The sequence below is a fragment of the Malania oleifera genome, chromosome 2 (genome assembly GCF_029873635.1).
Source record: "Malania oleifera isolate guangnan ecotype guangnan chromosome 2, ASM2987363v1, whole genome shotgun sequence".
NCBI lineage: Eukaryota > Viridiplantae > Streptophyta > Magnoliopsida > Santalales > Ximeniaceae > Malania > Malania oleifera.
In genome coordinates, this window is record NC_080418.1 from 84,953,455 (window position 1) to 84,979,458 (window position 26,004).

Here is a 26,004-nt window from a genome sequence, read left to right on the forward strand (position 1 = left end):
ATGGTTAAACCCAAAGAAGATTGACTAAAGATCAACTTAAAGTCACAAGTCATGAAGAATACAAGTTTTCTGAAGCATTGATCAAGCTTGCAAGAGGTTAAAGCTATACGACATGAAGACTTAAGACTTAAATGTATTTAATGTTTCTTAGAGTCTCATCTAAGTACTCTTAGACTTCAATTTTGTGATTGAAGCTCTTAGGAAGTTATAGTAGACTTAGAGATCAAATTTAGAATATGGAAAATACTTTTATAAAGTCCAAAATACTTTTCAAAGTTAATATAAACAAGTTTTGGAATCAAAATATGAAAAACACTAAGTTGCATAGTGTTCTAGCGACTGATATGCTATTGCCAGTGTAAACAAGAAATCAGAAAAGGGTTAGGCGACTGAACTATCGGGGTCAGGCGATTAAAAGGCTACTGCCTGTTTTGGAGCGCTATTTTAATTAGGTCAAGCAATTGAACACATGGTTCAGACGACTGAAGTCCATGTTTTAAACTTTCTAACAGCACTGATTTCTTTCCAAAATCGAAAGATACGGTTTCCAAACTTGGGGAAAACGGTAAAAATTTTTCCAATTCTATATAAAGATAATTATTTACGCATTAGGGCAACCAACACTCACACATACACATTGAAATTCATTGTTATACTCTTGTTTTAAATTCTGAAAAGCTTCTGTGCGTTTTTGCTCAAAGCCCTAATTGATTTCTGATTTCAATTCTCTGAAATTCTCATACCACAATCAGAATCTCTTTCAAATCTTTGTGAGCTTCAATTAGATATTGTTGTCATGAGTATATAGAGCTTATTATTGTACAAATTCTGCTTTGTTGTGAGTATTCATATTGTACGAACAATTGATTTGCTGGCTTTGCAATCGGACGATTCAGGGTTTAGAATTGTTGCCTAGTGAGAGGGTGTTCTTGTTAGATGGGGGTCTCCACCTTCCAACGGAGAGAGGCGTACTCCACCTATTGAATGGAGTGGGTAAAGGAAATCCTCACAGCAAGTTGCTTGGGGCAAGGATGTAGGTGGTAAGCCGAACCTTGTAAAAAATCCAATGTTCAATCTTCTTTCCCTATTCTTTTAAATACTGCAATTATAAACTGCTGTGTACGTTTTGAATTTATTGGGAAATTCTATTAAACACTGAATTCGGATTTGGATTACTTTGAATAAGTCTATTTGGTTGTTAATAATTTGTACGGTTTAAGTTTTCAGTTGAATTTCAGACAAGTGCAGAAACTTCGAATTCAGTTTTGGTTGGCTGAGGTAAAGCTATTGTGGTTGGTTGTTTATTCAAGCATAAGAAGTTAACTTGCCTGAGTTATATTATTGAATTTTGTCTTAAATACATACTTGATCATTGATTGAATTCAGGGTTGATTGTTGAACTTGCCGAAAGCAAAATTCAGATTATTTTTCTCAATTTCATATATGTACCTAGGATTGTCTATTGGTATAGTACTGTTCGCTGATTAGTTGATTGTGATTGAGATTGTGATTGGTATATTTGAAATGGTTTAAAATAAAACGAGATTTCGCATAATAATTTTTAAAATACCCAATTCACCCCCCTCTTGGGATTACACCATTACTTTCATTAACACTCCCACTCTTGCAGTCTACGCCTTTCTTGACATGAGGCCTACACATGAAATGTTACATTAATGACAAGAAGTACCCTCATTGAGAATTGAACCCACCATCTCCTAATAACCATGATGTTGATACTTGATACCATTTTGTCACTAGACACAAAATCTTAAGATATTCTTTAAGTGTATATCATTATTATTAAGCATTCAGTTTTAACACTGTCTGACTCCCACCCTGCCCCCAACAAAGCCAAAAAAAAAAAAAGGAATGCTCTGTGTACTATACCCACTAGCACATGCAAGCCAAAACAAAAGGCAGCCAACAATACAAAAGTTTGAAACATAAATAAGGTGCTGAAAACTAGACATAGAAGTTACAAGAGTCAAACCCAAGGCATTTAGAAAACCAAGTTCTATTGCCCGTCAGTTACCACTACTTACAAAAGCTTGAGTTAGGAATTGTGTCAAACAATGCATATTAATAATCAATCAATAACGCAGGTACCCATCTTGTGATTCGACCTAAGCAGGAGATTCCACTCGACCCCTCCTTTACTCCGAGTTGTCCTCTTGTCTTCTCGTCGTAAGTCCTAGTTCGCATCCCCTCTCCTCTTCTCCTTCCCTACCTTTGTCATTATTCATCACGATCTGGACTGTCTTCTCTGGCAATTTCCTCAACTTTTCTCTATTTTTTGGTGTTCGCAATTTTCCCCCAGTTTGAAGCTGCCCTCTTTGTTCACTGTAAGGCCAAATCCACTCTTTCACAGCTCTAGTTTTCTTCTCTCGTGGACCCTCCACCGACTGCTAATGAGATGTCGACGGATGCAAAGCATACTGTGGTGGTCAAAAGAAAGTCATTAGACCTGATCATTGAAGGGGGGAAATTCTGACTTCCTTAGAATCACTGAATACTGCATGGGAAGAAGGATCTACATATTCTTAGTGATGGAGGAGTTCAGATGGTTTCTTCAATCATGGGCGAACTTCTAGGAATTGAAAAAAGGCATACCCTAGGCAAATTCATGGTTCTATCAAACAAAGAACAAGGACAAAACCCTTACTTTGCAGCTAAACTCGAACAAATTTGGGAACTACCTTGCCCTTACAGAGAACAACAGTGATTGTTGTAAAATTGCATTTCTAGAGGGGTATGAATCCAAGGGTTGGACGGGGCTCTCCAAGGCAAGGGGTATGAATCCAAGGGCTGGATGAGGATCTCCTCCCCGGCAGCCAAGCTGGGCCTCCAACTTTTTCCTCCCACCAAGAAAGGTATAACATCTTCGATTGGTCATCAATTGGAGGAAGAAGCCTAAGGCCTCCCCAATGGAAATGAACCCATTCCTCAACCAATCAGCACCCTTGTGCCCTTGCCCTCATTGTGGCAAGCCTTTTATTCTATAGCTGAGTGATGTCTTGACACCCAACTCTCAAGGGGTGGGTAAGATGAGTGGTCTTACACACTCCTTCGCAAGTGTTGTGGGGAAGAAGTGCAATGCTGCAGACAGTTTTTTTTATTTCCCTAACTAGGATAAAAGCAGACCCAAAGCTTTTGACTCGTTTGAGGATGTCGGCGTGGGCCTTGAAGCTACAAATAGAGGGATCTTTTCAGCCTACCAATCTCATTTAATAACTCAAACCCCCCAACCTAGCTCTTTTTCTCCTTTTAAGCTTCATAACGGTCCTTTTGAAGCTACTAAAAACATAGTCCACTTTGGAAAGGTTATTCCCTTCAAGATGTCCCTTTATAGGGATGTCCCTTTATAGGCAACTACAACTCAAGAGGAGGCTGTTTTGGAGCAAGAACTCCCTAAATCTCAAACTAATGCCGAACGATTGGCCCTTGTTCCAGCCCCTAGCATTGGCTATGACACTTTGTGTGCCAATTCCAAGTCTGAGGATTTGATTGATGGGCCCAATTTTGATAATCTAAATGACTTGGACTCAAGACAACACTCACTTCAAGAATCAGGTATCTGATTGGGTTCTTCAGAAGTTGAAATTGGTAAGTAAAACCATAGGTATCCTTTGAAGGGTTTGAAGACAATGCCTTGCAATTGTTTGAGGATATTGAAAGAAAGAGAAGAGAAGAAATGGGAATTAATCTCAATAAACCATCAAGCAATATTAGAAAGATGGATACCAATAGGGAATTAAAACGCTTGAAATGCACAATGAACTATGGAAAAATAGGAGGATGCTCAGAAATGTCAAAGGCATGCAATAGTCGAAGCCCATGTGTTAAATCATGTTGAGGAAAATAATTTCCTAGATTGCCAAGGGTCTAAACAACAAATCCAAGAGGAGTGTAACTAAAGTCCTTTCTTGAGGACTAGAGGGGCGATGTGATGTGCTTGCAAGAAACTAGGGTAGCGATAGTGGAGCATCTCTTGATCAAAGATCTTTGGGGCCGAGACACTTGTGATTGGATATCCCTTGAAGCAATAGGCAGCTCAAGGGGTTTTCTTGTCTTGTGGAAGCCTAGCGTTGTGGAAGGTTCGACCACTCCATTAATTCCTTCTCGATCTCATATTTGTTCAAAAATATGAATGATAACTTTCAATGGATTTTCATAGGGGTTTACAACCCAAGTGAAGGGTCCACCAAATCTCTTTTTTGGAATGAACTCTTCGAGATTAGGAGTAGATGGGTTGCTCCTCGGATCATTGGAGGTGATTTCAACATGAATGTTTATCAACACAAAAGAAGTGGGAGCAGCCATGAGACCAGTAACATGAGAGAATTCCTTCACTTTATCAGCATGAATTCCCTCATTGATCTCCCTCGCATTGGTGTCAATTTCACTTCATCAACTTCCTAGGCCCATCTCAAATCACTTCCCAATCATCCTTGACACCGGAGGAGTTAAATAGGGGCCAACCCCCTTTCACTTCAAGAATATATGGATAAAGCAAGATGGTTTCAAGGAGTTAATGAAAACTTGGAGGTCCTCTATTCATCTCACAAGGAAGGCTAGTTTTGTCCTTGCCTCAAAATGGAAGGGATTAAAACAAAAGCTAAAGATATGGAATAGAAACACCTTTGGAAATGTCCAAGCAAAGAAGATTGTCATCCTTAATGACATCAAAGAACTTGATGTGTAGGAGATAACCCAAGGTCCTAATGATGAACAGAGGACCAAAAGAGTTCTGGTTAAGAAGGAAAAGGTCACTAATTTTGAAGAAATATTTTGGAGACAAAAATCCAGAGCTTAATGGCTCAAGGAGGGGGACCATAAACTCCATAATACAAAATTCTTTCAATGGACAGCAATGCTCATGCCGATGAAACACCTTATCTAGCATTGAAATTGGGGAAATCACCTTGACCAAGGAAGAGGATTTTAAAAAGGGTATTTGTGGTTTTTATAAAGACCTTACACTGTACCTAAGATTTGGAGACCTATAGCAGATGGTATCAATTTCAGATCTCTTAGCTCCTATAATGCGGGGTGGCTTGAGTGACCCTTTGATGAAGTATTACATTCCAAGCTATTAAAAATTGCAATGGAGATAAATCGCCTGGACTGGATGGTTTCTCCTTGGTTTTCTCTTAGTCTAATTGGAGCCTTCTCAAGAATGACATTTTAGATGTGTTCAAGGAGTTTCATAGATCAGGAAAATTTGTCAATTGCATCAATACCACCTTTGTCACTCTTGCTTTGAAGAAAGTTGGGGTTGCTAACATCATAGATTTCTGCCCTATTAGCTTGGTGGGAAGCATTTATAAAGTCATTGCTAAAGTCCTAGCTGAGAGGATCAAAAAAGCAATGGAGAAAGCATTTGATTATGTCAATTAGAACTTCCTCCTTTGTGTAGTTGAATTGCTCAATGCATCAGAACTCCAAGTTTCTAAGTGTCTATAAATGGCTGCTCTACTAATTTTTTCCGCTCCTCGAGAGGCTTGAGACAAGGGGATCCCTTCTCCCATTTTCTATTTATTTTGGTTATGGAGGTGTTGAGCCTCATGCTGATGAAAGCTACTAAAGGGGGGATTTTTAGAGGTTTCAAGGTGGGCGAAAATGGAAGGTTTATAGAACTTTCTCATCTCCTCTTCACAGATGATACTATCATTTTTTGCAAAGATGATCCTCTTCATATCCTCAACTTCTGATGCATTTTATTAGGGTTTGAGGCTATCTTAGACTTGAAAGTGAATCTTGGTAAAAGTGAGCTATTCCAATTAAAGAGAGCAACTGCCCCGGAGGGGGGGGAAGGGGGGGAGGAACCTTCCTCGCTAACCTTTTGGGTTGCAAGATGGGATCCTTTCCCATAACTACCTCAATCTCTCCCTTGAAGCCAAATTCAAAGACAAAGGAGTCTAAGATCCGATTGCAAAGAAGTTTGAAAGGAGATTGGTAGGATGGAAATGAAATTTCTTATCAAATGAAGGCAGACCCACCCTTATCAAGAACACTTTGATGAATCTTCCAGTTTATTTCATGTCCCTTCCCTAACAAGCCTGAGTTTCTAGGATATTGGCAGGAATACAGAGAACATTTCTTTGGGGAAGCTTACAGAAGGAGTTTAAATATCACCTTGTTAGATGGGCAATGGTTAAACAACAAAATATTCAAAAGGTTTGGGGATGAAATCCCTCCTTACTTTCAATAAAGCTCTCCTAAGGAAGTGGTTTTGGAAGTTTATGAAGGAGAAAGACCATTTTTGGCGGGATATTATTGTTTCTGTTAGGACCGGAGGAGCCTATGGGTGGGCTTGATACACATGGGTGAACACCAACTTGACCCAAAAACTTAAGTCTATTGGGTCTTGGGTCCAACCATGTATATAAGCACCCATCATCCACTTAAATTTTCCAATGTGGGGCAAGCTCACAAGTGGAATTCTCAACAATCTCCCCCTCACTTGTGAGTTCCAACCACTTCCCCTTGAACGGAAACCATCTCCCTTATGAGAGTAAGCCCAATTCCCCAACAGTTGCTCAAGTGGGCCTTACCACTGGTGCCTTACGTGCCTTAAATTACATTCCACGTGCCTCCAAACCAATCCTACCTCTCATGTATTGATCCTATTTGGATCCATCCCAAACTTAGATGATCCTCATTGGCCTCGGTCACACACTTGGTCCTCCAACTGTTAGCACGTCAAGAGAATTAATTTCATGTCTCGACTTTTACGATGTCGTTGAACCAAAGTTACAAATCATCAGCTCTGATACCACTTGTTAGGACCGAAGGAGCCAATGGGTGGGCTTGATACACATGGGTGAACACCAACTTGACCCAAAAACTTAAGCCTATTGGATCTTGGGCCCAACCATGTATATAAGCACTCATCATCCACTCAAATCTTCCAATGTGGGACAAGCTCACAAGTGAAATTCTCAACAATTTCTAATTATGGACTCGAGCATAATGATTGGATAACACACAATAGTAGGGGGGCCTATGGAGTGGGAGTTCGGAAATTCATTAGGAAAGGATGGGATGATTTTTTTCCAATTTGTGAGATTTTGAGTGGGAAATGGGGCCAACGTTTACTTATGGCATGATGTGTGGCATGAGAACAATAATCTTAGAGCTGCCTTTCCTTCCATCAACAGCATGGCTTGTGACAAGAATGCCCTTATCAGTCATCATCTCCAAATCACTTATTAGGGAATTTTTTAGAATATTCTTTTTGCTATGAATGTGGCAGATTGAGAACTTCATGCACTCTTGACTTTAACAGAATTCTCTATAATTTCTGTTATCAAAACATCCCCAACAAACCAAGATAGGCTTTTGACACAAATGTTGTCTTCACGCTTAAATATTTCTCCAAGAAGCTCTCCTTGATGGGAACAAATTGCAACAACTCCCCTTGGATTCATATTTGGAGGACAGCAGCCCAGTCAAAGGTTGCTTTTTTTGTTTGGAGTCCACACATGGAAAAAAGTCTGACCCTTGGCACTCTGCAGAAAAGGGGCCTTACAGTCACAAAGAGATGTTTACTTTGTATGATTGATGCAGAATCAGTCAACTACATTCTTCTCCACTGCCCCTGGACAAGGAACTTGTGGAATATGGTTCTATCCTCGACTGGATATCAGTGGGTTACTGCAAATTCCATTGGAGGGGAGATTTGGGCCTGGAAAGGTATCAAAGCTACCAAGGAGAAGTGAAAGGCTTTGAATCTCATCCCTCTCGCCATCTTTTGGTGTGCCTGGAAATAAAGAAATAAGAGAGCATTCAAAGATACAACTACTCTGCTTCAGATTTGCAAAGAAAAGTGGAATGCTGTTGTTTCCAGCTGGCTCAATGGGCTAATTGTTAATGATCTTAATGTAATCCTTGATGTTTGCAACAATCTACAGAGTGGTTGATGTTTTGTACCTTGGGATGGAATCCCCTTGATGCCCTGCTAATATAAATTTCTCTTTGTTGATAAAAAAAAAAAAAAAAATCAATTAATCCTACACAGTCAAGATTGTCAAAAACCTAGACAAGACCAAAGTATAATCCCTCCCATTCTTGTTTTCCCCTGCCTCTTATCTATCACATATTCTTCCTACCTCCCTCCAATCCTCACAAAACAAATTCAAAAGTTAGCAAGCAGTTTTACACCACACATTTCAGTTGATTCTTCATACATAATCTCTTAATCACATTTCAAATTTCCTGAAGTTTCATTTATAGTTTCTAGGTCTGGCCAACGCAAAAAGTTCACAATCAGCTCAATCATTTTCCTGTTTCCAAATCCTGTAAATCAAAATCAGTATTTGAAATAAAGTGACTTGAGCTGTCAAGTCACATATACAAGCACAAAGCCAAAAAAATGAATAAAAGCAATGGTTAAAAAATAAAAAGCGGCATAGTCAGAACCCTAAAAGGGGTAGGGGGAAAAAGTTAAGAGACAGGTATAATAATCTGGGTGTAATGCATACATCAACAACTTCAATCGGTTAACAAAAAAACTTACTTGATTCATTCCAAGGTACTCTGATATGCGTAGCGCAGGAAGGTGGTGGTGTTCATTAATTAAACGAGCAATGAGAACTGATGGTGTAAGTAACTGAAAAGGGGAAGCACTTCAGAGTAATTTCCAGGGAACAGCATGCATGATCACTGGAAAACTGAAACTTAAATTCATTTAACTTTGAAGACCTTATATTGCTGAATACTAAGAGGAATGCCAATGTCATGGTTGCGCACAGCATTTAAGACCCGTAGAGTTTTACACATTTCTTGAAAATGATCCCGTTGAACATTGCTGCCAAAGCCAACTGGATATCATTACCAGAGCAGAAATCAGGGGGAAAATGTTTCAAGGAGACCTAGTGTGTGTGCACGCACGTGTACTCAAATAAAATCACGTATTATAGACTTGCATAAGATACAACAAATATAATATATAACAGAACAATAAAATAAAATTTTAGGGTCTATTTGCATCATTTATGTTTCCTGCTTTCAGCTTTTGTTTCTCTACAGTGAAGAAAAGGAAACGCATTTGTTGGGCTTGTTTGGTATCATTTTTGTCATCGGTTTTCTATTTTCGTTTCTGTACAATAAAGAAATGGACTATGAAAACGTGTTTGTTCACATTGTTGGTTTTCTATTTCTGTTGACAATTTTCAGCTGTTTGCAAAAAAAAACTAAAAACTAAATTTTATGATTTTTGGCAACCTGTTGCCAGAAAATCTTTGAATTCCGAACTAACTTTTGTGGATTAAATCATTCATTTGATCAATATTTTTAATAAAAATTTAAATTTAATCACATGAATGTAAAAAATTTAATTAAAATAAAAATGCCCATAAGTTTTTTTAAAAATTAAAATAAAAAAAACTATTTAAAAATATTTTTACTATATTTCAATTGTCATATACAATAAGATTGTTTATGTAAAGTGAAATTGGAAATATAATATTCAAGCACCAACAACAACAACAACAAGCCTCAAGTCCCACTGGGTGGGGTTGGCTACATGAATTAAGTTTGCTGGAAATAAAAGACTTAAATGTGTACTTCACCAGTGTGGCCGGTCCCAAGCCCGGATAAAGGAGCAGGGTTGTGTTAAGTAGTTGACAGCGAATGTAAAACTTTGGCAGGTGTTATTATCATGAATTCTTACCAAATATTCAAGCAAAATAATTATAATAATTTTTATTTTTAATATATCATTTTTAATGTATATTACTTTGTACTTTTATTATTTTAATCATATTTTGTAATTGTTATCTGATTCAAGGACAAAACAAGCATTTGTTTAATTGAGTTTTTAATCTGTTTTAATTTTTAGAAATATTAACCAACAAGTTGTTGGTTTTTTTATTTTTAGTTTCTATTTCCGGTTTTTAGTTCTCATTTCTAGTTTCCATTTTCATACTTTTTGACAATGATACCAAAGGGCCCTTAAGTTGTTAGTTTTTTTAATTTCTATTGTCAATTTTCAGCTATCAGCTAAAAAACTGAAAACCAGATTTTATCGTAATTTTCAATTGTTTTTGCAACCTGCTACCATTTTCTTTTTTTTGCTAATAAAATAAGAATTCATTAATAGAATAAGAGTATACAGCTAGGAGAGTAAGACATCTCCTTAACCAAGTCTGGAAAATCCAGATAAAAAACACAAAGGAACAATCTACAGACAAAAGAACAAAAGAGAAAAAACCATCACGAACTAACACTCCAACACATAATGCCAATCGCGTTGAATATCAGAAAAGCTCACCCCCCTCAAAATTCCCTTGTCCCACACACCAAAGAGAAGCCAAATAATGTATCTTTTCCCAAACCAGCAACTGGACCAACTTCTTCCCTAGAAAAATGCGAGCATTACACTTCATCCACAACCCCCAAAAGACTGAAAGAAAAAATGAAAAAAAAAAGAAGCACATTTCCAAAGCACTGCCTTTTCCTTTTTCCGACCAAATCCAGCAAAAGCCACTGCCAAAAAATCCTCCACTATCTTAGAAACCACCCAACATTTGCCTAAAATACCAATAACTTATTCCAAACACTCCAAGCATAGTCACAATGAATGAACAAATGTGATGATGATTCTGAAAATTAAAGCAGAGAACACATATCTGGAGATATAGCCTTCAAAGGTCACCTAGCTTACAGCAAGTTCTTGGTATTAATTCTATCAAGTGCAACCAACCAGATAAAAGCCTCAACACTTTAAAGGGGACTTTGGCCTTCCAAATGGAAGTATAGAGAGGAAAATATAAATTCGACCTATTCAAAAAATCACAAAAAGACTTGCACGAATAATCCGTACTTATTTTAACAACCAAAGCCATTTAGCCAGAAGGGTTGTGTTTTTAGCCATCAAGTTCCCAATAACCAAGCCACCCTCCTGTTTAGACCAACCCACCACTCCCCAACTAACGAGAAGATCCCTACTATTCCCTTCCCCTGACCACAAGAAATCCCTCATTATCTTCTCAATCTTATTAGCAGCCCCCCACCGAAATCTTGAAAATAAAAAATATAAGAGGATACTAGAAAGACAGACCAGGATAAGAGTAATTCTACCATGAAGAGAAAAAAGAGCACCTTTCTACCCATCCAGTTTCTTAGAAACCCTTTCCACAGCAGTATTCCAAAAGCAAGTAGATCTAGGGTTACCCCCCAAAGGAACCTCAAGATAGAACAGCGACCATTCCAAAACACTACATCCCACCTCCACAGATAGCTCCCTAACATTCTCAACAAACATATTGATAGACGTGATACCGCTCTTACCCATATTAATCTTAAGCCTAGAAACCTCCTTGAAAATGTGAAGGAGACTCAAAATTAGTATCCAAAATTAACTTTTCTAAATTAAATCATTCAATTTATGCATAATTTTTAAAATTAAAATTAAAATAAAATGATCATATAAATTTAAAATATAATTAAAATAAAAACGTTTACAATTTTTTTAATATATATATATATAATAAGTCATTTGCAAAATATTTTTATTATTTTTCAACTGTCATGTACAATAAAATTGTAACTGTAAAGTGAATTTTGAAATATAATAATTAAGTAAAGTAATCATAATTATTTTCATTATAGTATTTTTCATTTGTATTATTTTATAATTTTATTATTTTAATCATATTTTTTAATTGTTATCTAATTCAAGGACAAAAATGAGCATTTGTTTAATCAAGTTTTTAATTTGTTCTAGTTTTAGATATATTAAGCAAACAAGTCATTGGTTTCCAATTTTAAGTTTTTGATTTTGGTTTTTAGTTTTCATTTCTAGGCTTCCAGTTTTCATTTTCATAATTTCTAACAGTGATAACAAACGGCCCCTTAGTTTTTTAGGGGAGCATATTTGGTGTAATTCTTACAAGAAACATTTCCCTTAGCTATAGTTAGTTTTTTTACATTAAAATGGTTAAAGCAATCAGGGAATCCTTTAATTTTCAGATTACCAAAGCTGCAATTGTGCTTCAAAAAGGGTATACAAATGGATTCATTATCATTTCCAATTGTTTTGGTTTTGGCAAAATCAAATTACCTGTGGGTTAAACATTCAGAATTCTGAATGGATTTATCCTTAATCTATAACAAAGCCTTTCCTCTTGTCTGAAAGAAGGCTACGATAAACTCACCCAGTCCATGAGCTTTCTCCCTATCTGTGCTAAACACCACCCACTTAACCTCCTCCTCAAAAGGACTCTCTCCAATCAACCAGAAATATCAGTTGAAATGGAATACCAATCCAACTCCTCAATCATGGGTCTACAAGTCATTTTCTCCTTATAAAGATTTCTAAAATCCCCCATAACCTCCTCAGCAGTAACAGCTGGTTTCATGTCTATAGTAACCCCATCAGATTCCTCCTACACCCGCCATTAGATATTATATGAAGAAGTCTTGTATTACAATCCCCCTCCTTGGTCCACTTAAACCTAACCTTTTGCCTCCAACTCATCTCCTCCAATAAAAAAGCCTCGGTCATTTTTAAGAGATGCTCACCTATACGCCAAATCCTCTGACATAGTACCCAAATCTTCCACATAGTCAATTTTCTCAATCTCTTTTAAAATAATAGACTTCCTAACTCACACATCACCAAAGACCTCCTTATTCCAATTTTACAAGGCAACCTTAAGAGCTTTCAATATCTTCATAAATCTAGAACCTTCCCAAAATTTCTCTGCAAAAGACAAAAAAGAAGGATGAGAAAGCCTCAAACTTTCAAAACGGAATGGAATAGGATCCCACCTTACACTATAAGTACCCAAAATGAGGGGAAATTATTAGAGATTGATCTAAATAAAATCGCCTATAAAATATGGGGAAGAACATCCTTCTACTCTCTATAACACAAAAACCTATCTAAATGGCAAGCCACATAATGGTCACCTCCAACTAACCCAGTATGCATTGGCCTTAGACAAAGGAAAGTCATGATGATTGCACTCCCTAATAAATCTACCAAAACATTGCATGCTAGGCATGATCATCTTCTCTAACAGCCCTTTCCCCTAGTCTAATGTGACATAGTAATCATCCATCTTTCCCTTTTCGATGAAAACTCTACAGTGATTTACATTCCAAATTTCTGAAACTCTAGTGACTTTTTCATACTCCATAAAAATGGTCAGTCGGAACCGAGGTCTGTTCTCTTGATGCGTGATCACATCACTAACCATAATTATAAGGAGATCATTCATTACGAGGCTTGTTTAAAAGGATAAAGATGATTATGATGAACAAAAGAAAAGAGAGAAGAAATCCTTTCAAAGACCGCAAGAAAGAAGAGAAAAAACAATGGGGAGATATGTCAGAGGATGAGACTGATGGCAATAGTGAGTTTGCATGTGATGACGGCTTGTTGTGGGATGAATTCCGAGAATAGTATGGGTATATATCTGAGTCATCTGATTTACTTGAGTATCTGTTGTATATGCCTCCATCTCCAATGTAGTGATTGGAGGGAATTGCTATTTTGAGGAACATAGACTGGGTAAATAGCAGCAATGTAAGTATGGGATTGAGCCTATTCCTGCGGAGGAAATTAATAGGAAGGATGTAGAAGCTCAACAACTATTGGATAAGATTGGGTTATGGCTTTCTGGTCCTAAGGGGAAAGGAACTTCGTCTGGATGGGGGCACAAGAAAGGTGAAGAAAGACCAGTAGGAATTAGCAAACTTGCAGTGTTCAGTGAATTACGATGGAAGGGGTTTAAAGAAGGGTTTTTTCAATTGGGTTTCGTTAGTTCCTTTTTCATTTTCCCTTTTCCTTTGCATTTTTCTTTATTTCTTTTGGTTGTTCTATCCTTCTAAAGATTTGTTGTCCTCTTTTGGTCAATCTCTCTTTCTCCCTTAAAATTTGTGTTTTTCTATCCCAAAAAATAAATAGATAAATAAATAAAATAAAACACACACACACACACACACAAGTATGCAAGTGAGGTATGAGGCTATAATCAAGGTTTCCTCGTTTTGAAGATGTTGAGTACTTTACGTACTCCAACATGAAATTATTTTAAGTCAATCTAATATATAGTTGTTATCTAGGTTTTCTTTGATGGACAAAGAATTTTATTAGAGAAAGAGAAGAAGAGTACAATAAAGAAAAGATGGGGAAAATAAGATATCTTATAAAAATAAAAGATAAAGAACAATGCAAAAAACCACTAAAAAACAAAACTAAAAATCAGCTCTACTGGACCAGAGCAACCCAATGCTGCTGTAAATCTGCTAAAAGGTAAATACCAAAACACTACATTTGGGAGCATGAATTTCAGACCTTGGATTTGAATTTGGGTGGATTTGAACAAATTTCAATAAAATTTTGTATTACATCTTATCCAAATCCAACATCTATCCAAACATAAGGAAAGAATCTACTAGCCAAAGCCCACAATGACACAAGAAAGACCACTCTGTTCCAATGCAAGTTAAGAGGAATAGCCATACTCTTAAAACTATGACATTTCTCTCCATCTAAATACACCAAAAGATAGCCATAATTGAGCATCACCATGTAGTCGTTGTCTCCTTTCCCTTCTCAAACCCTCAAATACAAAGCATAAAACTCCTCCAAAGAAGGACATGCCCAATTCTCTCCAAAAATACCAAACAATTTAGTCCGAAGGGTCCTAGTGAAGTGAGAATGTAAGAACAAATGTGAACAAGTCTTTCTACTCTTAAAACAAAAGACACACATCAGGCAATAAAGACTTGTTAGCTCTTCATTTTTTATGCAATTCATTAGTGTTAATTTTTTCAAGATTACTGTCACATGAAAAGCTTAATCTTTAAAGGAACTTTAGCTTTCCCCAAACGAACGAGCATGGGCATGGTCTTAAATTTCCATGACTGTCAAAATTTCCATCGAAATTTACACTTTCCATCACCCTAAAAATCGAAATGGCGGTCAATTTCTTACATAATTTTCATCAAGATTTCAATGAATCATCCAAAATTTATTGAAATCTCAAAATTTCGTCGTACTTGTAGAAATTTTAACTATAGAATGAAATTTCCTTGGAGTTCAAATGTAAGATTTAGATGCACTGGGAAATTTCTCACTAAGTTATCTTTTTTTTCAATAGAAACAACATATTTTACAAGTGCTTTTGTAATTATATGAAAAATTAAACTTATAACAACATTTTATTTAACCAGTCTTTATTTGTATAATAAATAATGTTTAATTGAGTTAGACTTTCATGTATATTTACCAAATGTTTTTAATACACATATTGTTCTAAAAATATGTTTCATGAACATATTAGTACAACTATTGCACCTCATTCGCAACATAGATGCATTAAATTAATAATATATTAGTCCTAAAACTTGCATTATTATGTCTATTAACAATTTCTAAAGTTCTATAAAAGGATACCATGCTTTCTACCAATTTCCACTGTTTTTTCAAATTGAAATTGAAAATTCCATACTTTTGGAGCTTCGAAATTTAGTCAAAATCAAACTTTAAGACCTTGAGCATGGGGCAAAAAAAATAGCATTGGGATCATTCGTCAAATGAGAAAAGAAAGATCTATGAGAAAAATCCCGAGAATAATCTAAACCTCAAACTCCTTTGTTGCTCCCCAATTGGAACGAATGAAGCACATTAGTGAAAGGGACAATCTTGTTAGCAAGTTTGAAGAGTTCGACGGAAAGTATCTGAAAAGGGGTTTTCTTGGTTAATTTTATCTAGTTTTGTGGTGTGATCTTCACTTTTTTTGTTTCTATTTTTATTTTTACTTTTACTTCTATTTTTCTATTTTTTTGGTAAACTCCTTGTCCATGCATGTTGTACCTTCTTTTTTCCCTATCTAATATACTTTCTTTTGTTATCTAAAAAAAAAGGGACAATCTCGTTGGCCTCTCTCATATTAAGGTTCTCACCAAAATGAAAATCCCAAGAATGCCCATTCTCTTGTGAGAGGAAGAGAACAGAAATATAGGCATCATAAAATGAAGATAAGTGAAAGATACAACGATACATGGCACACAAAGGAGCCTCCCCAATCTAATGATTCCAATAAGTGTATTCTCTTCCCATTACCAACACTATTCCAAACAAGTAGGAAAAAAGAGTGATAAATCTGAGAGATTAATTTCAAGGACTCGAATAAGTAATATTTACCCCAACTTTAGGATCCCACTCATTTTGTTGAAGTCCAAATTTTCCACGGTTACTTGTGCCAAGGATAGTTAGGTTCTTAAAAGAAGCACCGTAATTGCTTTCCACAAGGAAATGTTTTTGGACATCAAACTACCTAGACTCAAACCTCCCTACCTTTTGGACCTACTTACAGTTGCTCAACTAAGAATGAGATCCCTATCACCGTCGCAACTCCCGACAACAAGAAACCCCTCCTCAATTTCTTTAATCTCTAAGCCACTCTCAAAGAAAATTTGAAAAGGGACATATAATACGTGGGAATAGAGGAAAGACAGGAATGAATAAAAGAGTAACACGGCTCCCAAAAGTGAAAAAGTTTCTTTCCAGCCATCCAACCTCCTAGAAACTCTCCCAAAAACTAGGTCCCAAAAAGAATCAGCTGTAGTACCACTTAATTGGACACCTAAATAAGTTATCTTGGTCATTTGAACTTCCACGAATACACAAGCTGAAATAAAATATGCAAACACACAATTACATATAATGACATGTATTTTTTAATTGGAATCGATAAACTTTTCATGAACGAAGACCTCGCGCTGAGTCGCCCAATTGCACTAGGTGAATACAATAGAGATGATCAATCAAAGAATAATTTGAACAAAATTTAGACAAGAATCACGATATGAGCATAAATCTCCAAACATCCAAAAATGAACCACAGAAAACGTTTTTTTTTCTTTTATCCTTTCCATACCATTTTCAATTCCCCCAAAAGTGTCCAACTCTCTCCTTTCCTTAACGCCCACCCCACCAACCCCACCACACCCCCCGCGCGCACGCTGCATCCACAAAATGGTGGAAGGAATGGCATCTTTTGCCTCCTTGTTTTTGCCCTAGCATTGAGAACCCCTTCATGCAATTAGCTGTTAGCCCCTTCAATTTATCAAAAATGACTCAATGAATCACCAAAGTTGCATATATTGAATGTCAAAGTGCTCTCCCCAATCCCAATGGCAAAGTAAATGGTTCATAAATTCCACCAAAGTCTTCCAGAGTTCCAAGGGAAAAAAAAAATGCTCTTGTTTCATCAAATTATCAAAGGTTAAGTTTCTTTCCAACATGACCTCTCAAGCAAAAGGATACTTTTGAAGGGCCTCTAGTTTTCTAAAGGCCTTGTAAAGTCGGGGCTGTTTGGTATCACTGTTAAAAATTAGAGAAACGAAAACCATAAATGAAAACTAAAAACCAGTAACAAAAACAAAAAACTAGAAACCAGCAACCTTGTTGGTTAACATTTATAATACAAATTAAAAACTAAATTAAAAAATGCTAATTTTCATCTTTAAATCAAGTAATATTATAAAAATATGATTAAAATAATAAAATTATAAATAATATATATTAAAAAATTACCATTATAAAAATAATTTGATTATAATTATTTTACGTAATTGTTCTACTTTCAAATTTTACTTTACAATAAAAATTTTATTGGACATGACAATCAAAAAAATAGTAAAAGTATTCTGTAATTGACTTTATTATTATGATTTGAAATTTATTTATATTTATATTACAATTATATTTAAACTCAGGATCATTTAATTTTGATTTTAATTTAAAAGTGTATAAAATGAATAATTTAATCCAAAAAATCTATTTTTGGAGATTTAAATTTCTGGCATCAGGTTGCCAAAACAACTTGAAACTATAAAATCTAATATTCTGTTTTTTGACAAACAGCTGAAAACTGACAACATAAACAGAAAAATGACAACATAAACAAACGTTTTTTAAAATCTATTCCTTTAATATGGAAAAACAGAAACAAAAAACAAAAAACAGTCACGATACCAGATAGGCCTGAAACAAGTCATTGCCATGGTTTTAAATAACGGTCGTTACATAACGGAAAATGAGGGGACCGAAACCGTTACAGACCGATATTGTGGGGAGAAAAAAATTCACGGTCGTAATAGTCGTTAAGCCACTGTAACGGTCCATAACGGACTTTACACTGCGACGTCTGACACTCCAATTCGACGACTCTGCTTGTATCCTTCAAATCCACGCAACTTTCTCACGATTCCCTGCTTTCCCCCTCTCCCAACCACTCATCCTTGGCAGATTTACCATTCCAAAGACTGAAATCAAAAAATTGTACCTTTGATTTGTTGTTGGAAGCTGAAGAATAAGAAGTAGGATTGTTCGTTGCAGTCGGCCAGCACTTCACCAATTCACCACCTCCATTTCTCCGATTTTGAATTTTGAAGCCTAAGATCTGACCCCCTCAAGCAGTCGCAGCCTTGCAGGCCAACCTTGCAGCAGCTCCACGAGTCGCCGCCAGCCCTGCAGCAGCTCCGCGAGTCATCACCGACTCGCCAGTACGTCCAGCAGCAGCTCCCTCCGCCACTCGTCGCCATTCACCAGTCGTGCAGCAGCTCGCTTCGCTGGTCGTCGCCACTCACCAGTCCTGCAGCAACTCCCTTTGACTCTTCAAGACTCCTCCAGTCCTCCAGGCTCCAGCAAAGATGACTTAAATTACTTAATTTCCTTATCTCTCACTCTTTAATCTTTACTTTTCAGGTTTCTCTTTTATTTTCCCCCTCTTGTTTACTTAAATCTTAAATTAGTATATAATTTATATATATTATATTATTTATTCATATATTATGTACTACTTTAATTATTTATATATCATATTATTGATATATTATATCAAGTTTAACTTTATTTATATATTATATATTATATGAGGTTTACCTAAAATCCTAAATTCCTAATTGCTAAGATTTGAGAAATAAATTTAATGGTCTTAAATTTATATATTGTACATAAATATTAAATAATTAATTTTTTATTTTATTTTATGAGTCTATGACTTATTTTATTAATAAATGAAATATCTAATATTTTAAATTTTTAATTATTTAAATATTTTAAATAAACATTACTTATTATTTTTAATCAAATATTATATTTTATTTTTATGTAATAAATATTTAAAATTAGAAGGGCTATTTAGTACTTACTAATTATATTATATCTTTCATTTTTTTATACGGACTGTAACTTTGTTTTTTCTTTGTGTTTTGTGTAGAGATCATCAAATCAAGTCTATTAAGATGCTATGTGAGAAAGGAAATGAGAACTTACCTAGTGAGGACATTGGATGGCATTTTGGTACTCTGGTGGACAGTAACAAATATATTATTATGTGTAAGTTGTGTGGGAACATAATTAGAGGAGGCATTACACGCTTGAAACAAACTTGGCATATAAAAAAGGTCAAGTGATTGGATGCTCAAATGTAACCACACAAGTAATAGAACAAATGATGAAACATCTACAATAGTATGTTGAGCAAAGAGAAACAAAAAAGGCAAGAAGAAGTGTAAGCTCAAATTAGAAGACAACAACAACAAAACCAAGTCTTAGTCCCACTAAGTGGGGTTGGCTATATGAATCCTTTTCCGCCAATTTATGCGGTCATGGACCATTTCTTTTGATAGATTTAAGGATATTAAATCCTTACTATCTCCTCCCAAGTTACTTTAGATCTACCCCTACCCCTTCTACTGCCCCCCACAATAACTAAGTCACTCTTCCTCACAGGTGCACTATGTGGCCTACATTGCAAGTGTCCATACCATCTGAGTCGTCCCTCCCTTATCTTATCTTCTATAGGAGTTACACCTAACTTACCACGAATATGTTCATTCTTTAATTTATCTTTCAATGTTATACCACTCATCCATCTAAGCATTCTCATCTCGGCAACTTTTACCTTTTGGATATTATATTTCTTCGTCGCCCAACATTCCAATCCATATAGCATAGCTGGTCTTATAGCTGTCCTATAAAACTTCCCTTTCAATTTTAAGGGTATTCTACGATCACATAGCACACTACTGATCTGACAAACTTTACGTTGGTTGTCAGCTACCTAATGCAACCCTCCTCCTTTACCCGGGCTTGGGACCGGCTGTGTGTGAAAAAATTAGGACATTAAGTGCATCACAGGCGGAAGCTCAAATTAGAAGAGATTTTGAGAATTTGAGTGATGAAGAAGACTCGGAAGAAGAAAGAATGAAATTTGCTCGACAAGAAAGCATGCGATCACAACAACAATGGAAAAAGAGACAAAGATTTCGAGCAAGAACTGGAGGGGTAATATTTATGAAGAGGGAGGTGGCTCTGGTAGTGGAAGTGCCAGTACTTTCAGTAGAGCTCAATCTTATAGTGTTCGAGAAGCTGAAGGTAGTGGACGACAGTGGATCAATCCGATGCCCCTGAAGCTAGACTAAGGGCAATGGATCCTATTTTAGAAAGAAGCAAGAGTACAAAACAACCAAAAATAAACACTAAGGTACTGAAAGGTCTAAGAAGTAAATTAGGGAAAGCAATTGGAAAATTCCTAATTTATAATTAGATTCCAGCAAATGTAGCTGACTCTCCATTTATGCAGCCTATGTTTGATGTTACTGCAGAGGTTGGAAAGGGGGTGAAGGGTCCATCACCCAATGAGGTATTTGAAATTTATTTGGAGCAAGAGTATCGGGAAATAAAAGATCATATATCTTCTTTTGCTGGAATTTGGAAAGAGAGAGGTGTAACCATTATGTGTGATGGTTGGCCAGGACCAACTAGAAAACACACAATAAACTTTTTAGTTTACTACAATAGAGGCACGATGTTTCATAAGTTAGTTGATGTTTCTGATGTACCAAGTCAAACAGCTGAATATTATTTCAGGTAATTTTCTAATTTTGATTGTATATGCAAATAGTATTATAGACTTGGATATTTTTAATTAAGTAGTACTAATTATTAAATTTATAATTTCATTTTAGATTAATGGATGAAGTGGTTGAAGAAATTGGAGAGGAGAATGTTGTCCAAGTAATGATTGATAATGAAGTTGCAATAAAGGCGGGAGAGAAATTATTAATGCAGAGGAGACCCAATCTCTACTGGACAGCATGTACAGCTCATTGCATAGACCTTATTCTTGAAGATATTAGTAAGAAAAGTAACGCAAAAAAGTCTTAGAAGATGCAAGAACAATAACCTCTTTTATTTACAACCACACATGGACAATGAATTTCTTGAAGAAATTCCCAAATAATAGAGAGTTGTTTCGCCCTGCCATCACTCGATTTGCCACCAACTTTATTGCCTTGAAGAAATTCACAAATAATAGAGAGTTGTTTCGCCCTGCCATCACTCGATTTGACACCAACTTTATTGCCTTGGAGACTATTGTCAAACATAAACAAGCATTGAGGGAAATGTTCACATCTGATGCTTGGAAAAACTCAAGGTTTGGGATGGCAAATTCAGACCCAGCATATGATACGAAGAAGATTATCTTAGAAAAAGAGTTTTGGAAAAAGGCCTTAGATATAATTAAAGTACAGGAACCCTTAGTGAAAGTTCTTAAATTGATTGATGGTAATGAAAAACCAACCATAAGTTTCATATACGAGGCAATTGATAGGACAAAGTTGACCATTTAAAAAGATTGTCAATTCTACAAAGATTATTAGAAAATTATTGACAACCAGTGGAGTTTTCAATTTCACCAAGATTTGCACACTGCTGGTAAGAGTAAATAAAATACAATTTCTTATTATTTTAACTTTTAAATTATGCATAGTTGCATTAAAATACTATTATTGATTAATATATTTTTAAATTTAATTTTAGGATATTTTTTTAAACCCTAATTTATTTATGGTGCCCCACCCTCTCCTAAAGTTGTTAGAGAAGTCATGGATGGGGTTAAAAAAGTGATAACCAAGTTGGTACCCAATATAGATACTTAAATTTAGGTTATTAATCAAGTAAGTATTGGTTCTATTGAATTGAATAAGGAATTATTTTAGTATACTGTAATACTTTCTAGAATATATATTAATATATTCTAATTAATTAATTATACTTCACAATCATCCTTTTTTAGTTGTTATTGTATCGGGATAGGCAGGAGACATTTGGAATCCCATTGACTCAAAGGGCAGCAAATCCTGATAAATATAGCTAAATAATGGATGAATGGATCTATTTTGTCATTTTTATATCCAAATTTGACTTTTGAAAAATACACTATCCTAACATAAAACTCCCTTTAATTATTCATGCAACTGAATAATGGATTCATTATGGTATGTGTGCTCCTGAGCTCCAAAGAATAGCATTCAGAGTTCTTAGCCTAACATAAAACTCTCTTTAATTATTCATGCAACCGAATGGTGGATTCATTATGGTATGTGTGCTCCTAAGCTCCAAAGAATAGCAATCAGAGTGCTTAGCCAAACCACATTGGCCTCAAACTGTGAGCGTAATTGGAGCACCTTTAGCCTCAACCATACGAAAACAAGAAATGGACTAAAATACATGAGACTACAAAAATTTGTTCTCGTACATTACAACATGAAAAAAAGTTAAGACAACAATAAGAAGAAGCTAACAGGAAATCAAAGATAGTTTCAACCCTATCAATTTGGACTATATTTTCGAAGAAGATGATCCTTTGAGTCCATGGTTAAAGGAAAGAGATGCGCCATTACTCGACGGTCAAGACAATTCAAATTGATTAGATGAAGAGGTTGGTGGTATTATAGAAGGAGGTGATCAACCACCAATAAACGTGCATGAGTCAAGTTCAAACCCTAAACGTACACAAAGTAATGACAATCTTAGTTTGAGCCCACCAAGTGATGATGATAGTGATAGTGGTGTTGCGGTTAGGGTTGGGGGTAATGGTTGTGGTTGTGGTGGTCATGGTGGCGGTGTAGGATATGATTACAGGTATGACACAGGGTCATCATTTTGTAGGGGATACATATCCTCTAAGTCATTATGGACTACATGATATACCTGAAAATTATGACTTAGTACTCCTCAAGAGTTCCAATCTTCACAACCCAGGAGGAGGAGTGCTACTGGTGGTGGCCCTAATAGGAGTCATGGTGCACAAACTAGAAGAAGTCGCCAACACCGAGATCGTGATTCTGCTGAAGATTCATATAGCGTGGTTCGTAATTTTGGCGACTTTGGTTTAGATGATTCATCATCACAATCATATGGATCTCATCCAGCATATCCACCACCTCAACACTATGATCCATATTATGCGTCTCATCTTTATCCTAGTGGATCAAGATCTAGTGAGTCTTCTTCTACACACAACCAAGAGCCAGCCCCAACCCCAAGTTATGGATATTATTCAGGATATGGTCAAGGAGGAGATTATGCACCTCCTATATTAGTTAGATTTTCACCACTGGTAGATTTTCAGGAGCAACAATGAAATAACACAAACATGGGTATATTGAACTATGTACTTCCACAAGGGTGGGGAGATAATACCCAATCCCAATCTCAAGATAGAGATGCAAATTATGAAGACCCTCCATGTCATTCTTTTTGGTAGTGACATGTGCTATGTTATAAATTTGTAATATTGTATTCATGTATTCAACTATTGATACCAATCATTTTTCAAATTCATGTATGTGTATATTGAGTATTGACTCATTTTTAGTAATTTTATGCCTTTAATTAATTGATTCTTCATTTTAATTACATTTCTACATTTTTTTACCTATTAATGTAATGCAACTATAAAAAAATGTCTTTTATTTGTAAACAGCGCACTAAAATTAATATAAAAATCATATTGCCTATTAAAAAGCATGTGTAGATTGAATAAAAGCAGTCAAAATTCATTAAAAATCATGTATTAATGGATTTCATTCTCATTTTTCAATTTTGGGGCTGTGCATGTGTGAAAAAATTCATGACCGTTACACCCGCTTCCCTTTATGTAACACCCGCGTCTCGTGACCATTACGCGACGTTACCCGCAACCGGAATTTAAAACCATGATCATTGCCAATCCCTTCCTCTCTATGTGCCAAATTGTTTTCAATAAGTTCCATTTGCCAATTTCTTGCAATTGTGCCTAATGGAAAGAAGTTCTCAATTACATGAAAGCACCCGTCTAACATTGCCCACCTCACAAGCAGCATAGTTTCATTAAGGTTTGTAAGCAATATGAAGACAGCTACTTTCCAAACAAAAGCCTTTCTTCTAAAGATTGGATTCAGCTCACTAATATTCCATACTTTTTTATATGTACTTAACACACAAACACCTAGTTTATACAAAAACGGCATGCGAAGTTACACATGCCACATGGAGTTAAAAGGTCAGGCCTTCAACTTTCTTTTGTTACTGTGTTCCAATTCTTCTCAACTTGCTCCATTTTTATTGTGCAGCAAAGCAGGTGAATAAAATTGTTGGCTTTGTTTAATGTGGAAACACCCGATCCCTGATTTTCAGGGATACCACTGCAGCAATTCTAATTTTATTATTAGTTGACTACGTTAATTTAGGAATAAAGAGATTCTGGAAAATTCCTGATATCTCTATTAGTTTGTTTCCTATTTTGTAGTTTCCTATATTTGGCTAGTTTCCTGATTTTGTCGTAATTAGTATCTTGTTACTGAATATAGTGAAAGGAACTTTTCTTCCTTCCATTATATACAGGCTGTACATTTATCATTAAGTTATAAGAGAATTATTTTCTTCTCTAAAATCAACATGGTATCAGAGCCACCTTTGAACCGTAGATAGATGAGAAAATACAGGATGACAATGGCTCAGCAAAGTCAATCCTTCTCCGAAGTCACCTCCCATCCTGAAACCTCAGCCACAGGTAGCAATGGAAGATCAGATGGCAACCTTCTGCCCATTACAGGGCACAAACTCAATGGAGAGAATTATCTTCAGTGGTCACAACCAGTAATGATGTTCATTTGCGGAAAGGGAAGAGATGACTACCTCACCAGAGTAGCAGCCCCACCAAGCAAAGAAGATCCGAAGTACAGAACATGGAACTCAGAGAACAACTGGTGATGCCCTGGTTTATCAACTCAATGACAAACGACATAGGAGAAAATTTCCTATTGTATGTGACCGCAAAGGACATCTGGGACACAGCCAAAGAAACATATTCTAGCTTTGATAACTCATCCGAACAGTTCACTGTTGAAAGTATGCTTCATGATCTACCCCAAGTAGATCTCATGGTCGCTCAATACTTTACACTCACAGAATTGGCAGCAATTAGACATGTTTGAAGAATACGATTGCAACTGCCCAGAAGATAGAATCAAATATCGTAAAATCACTGACAAGAAATGAATATAAGTTTATGTTGGGCCTCAACGAGGACCTTGATGAAGTTCGAGGAAGAATCATGGGGCTGAAACCACTACCTAGTATTCAACAGGCATTTTTAGAAGTTCGCATGGAAGAGAGTCGAAAGAAAGTGATGATGGGACCAACTACGGCTCAAAGCCCTGAAGGATCTGCACTCTCGGTTCAAGGGCCTCAACATCAAGCTGGAGACAACAGACCGAAAAAAGTACAACCTTGGTGTGATCACTGCTGGAAGACTGGTCACCAAGGAGACCTGCTGGAAGATTCATGGAAAACCCGCCGATTGGAAGCCCTCACGTCCATTCAACAACAGAGAAAGCCATGGACATCTGGCCTCCTGTGACGAGAACCACACACAACCAGAACAGAGTCTATTCAGCAAAGAACAAATGGAACTTTTGCAAAAATTGATCAACCAGCAACAGTCCTCCAATACCTCAGTCATTGGAACCGGATCCTTGGCTCGTGAAGGTAATTTTTTAAACGTTCTCAGTGCAACAAGAGAGAAAATCAGCCCGTGGATTGTGGATTCAGGAGCCTCCGATCACGTGACTGGAGATGCAAGGATTTTTAATACTTATAGTCCATGTCATGAAAATTTATCTGTCAAAATTGCAGATAAGTCTCTC

General features: G+C 36.2%; 1 protein-coding gene across 1 annotated transcript in view; it reads right to left on the bottom strand.

Annotated features, from left to right (window-relative positions):
- LOC131149229 (protein VACUOLELESS1) overlaps nt 1-26,004 on the bottom strand; it is a 94,536-nt gene that overhangs the window by 38,191 nt on the left and 30,341 nt on the right. Inside the window, exons 4-5 of the mRNA XM_058099490.1 lie at nt 8,707-8,812; nt 8,522-8,614 (exon numbers count right to left, since the gene is read on the bottom strand). Of these exons, the coding sequence (XP_057955473.1) occupies nt 8,522-8,614; nt 8,707-8,812 (199 nt within the window). The remainder of the gene's footprint in view (nt 1-8,521; nt 8,615-8,706; nt 8,813-26,004) is intronic.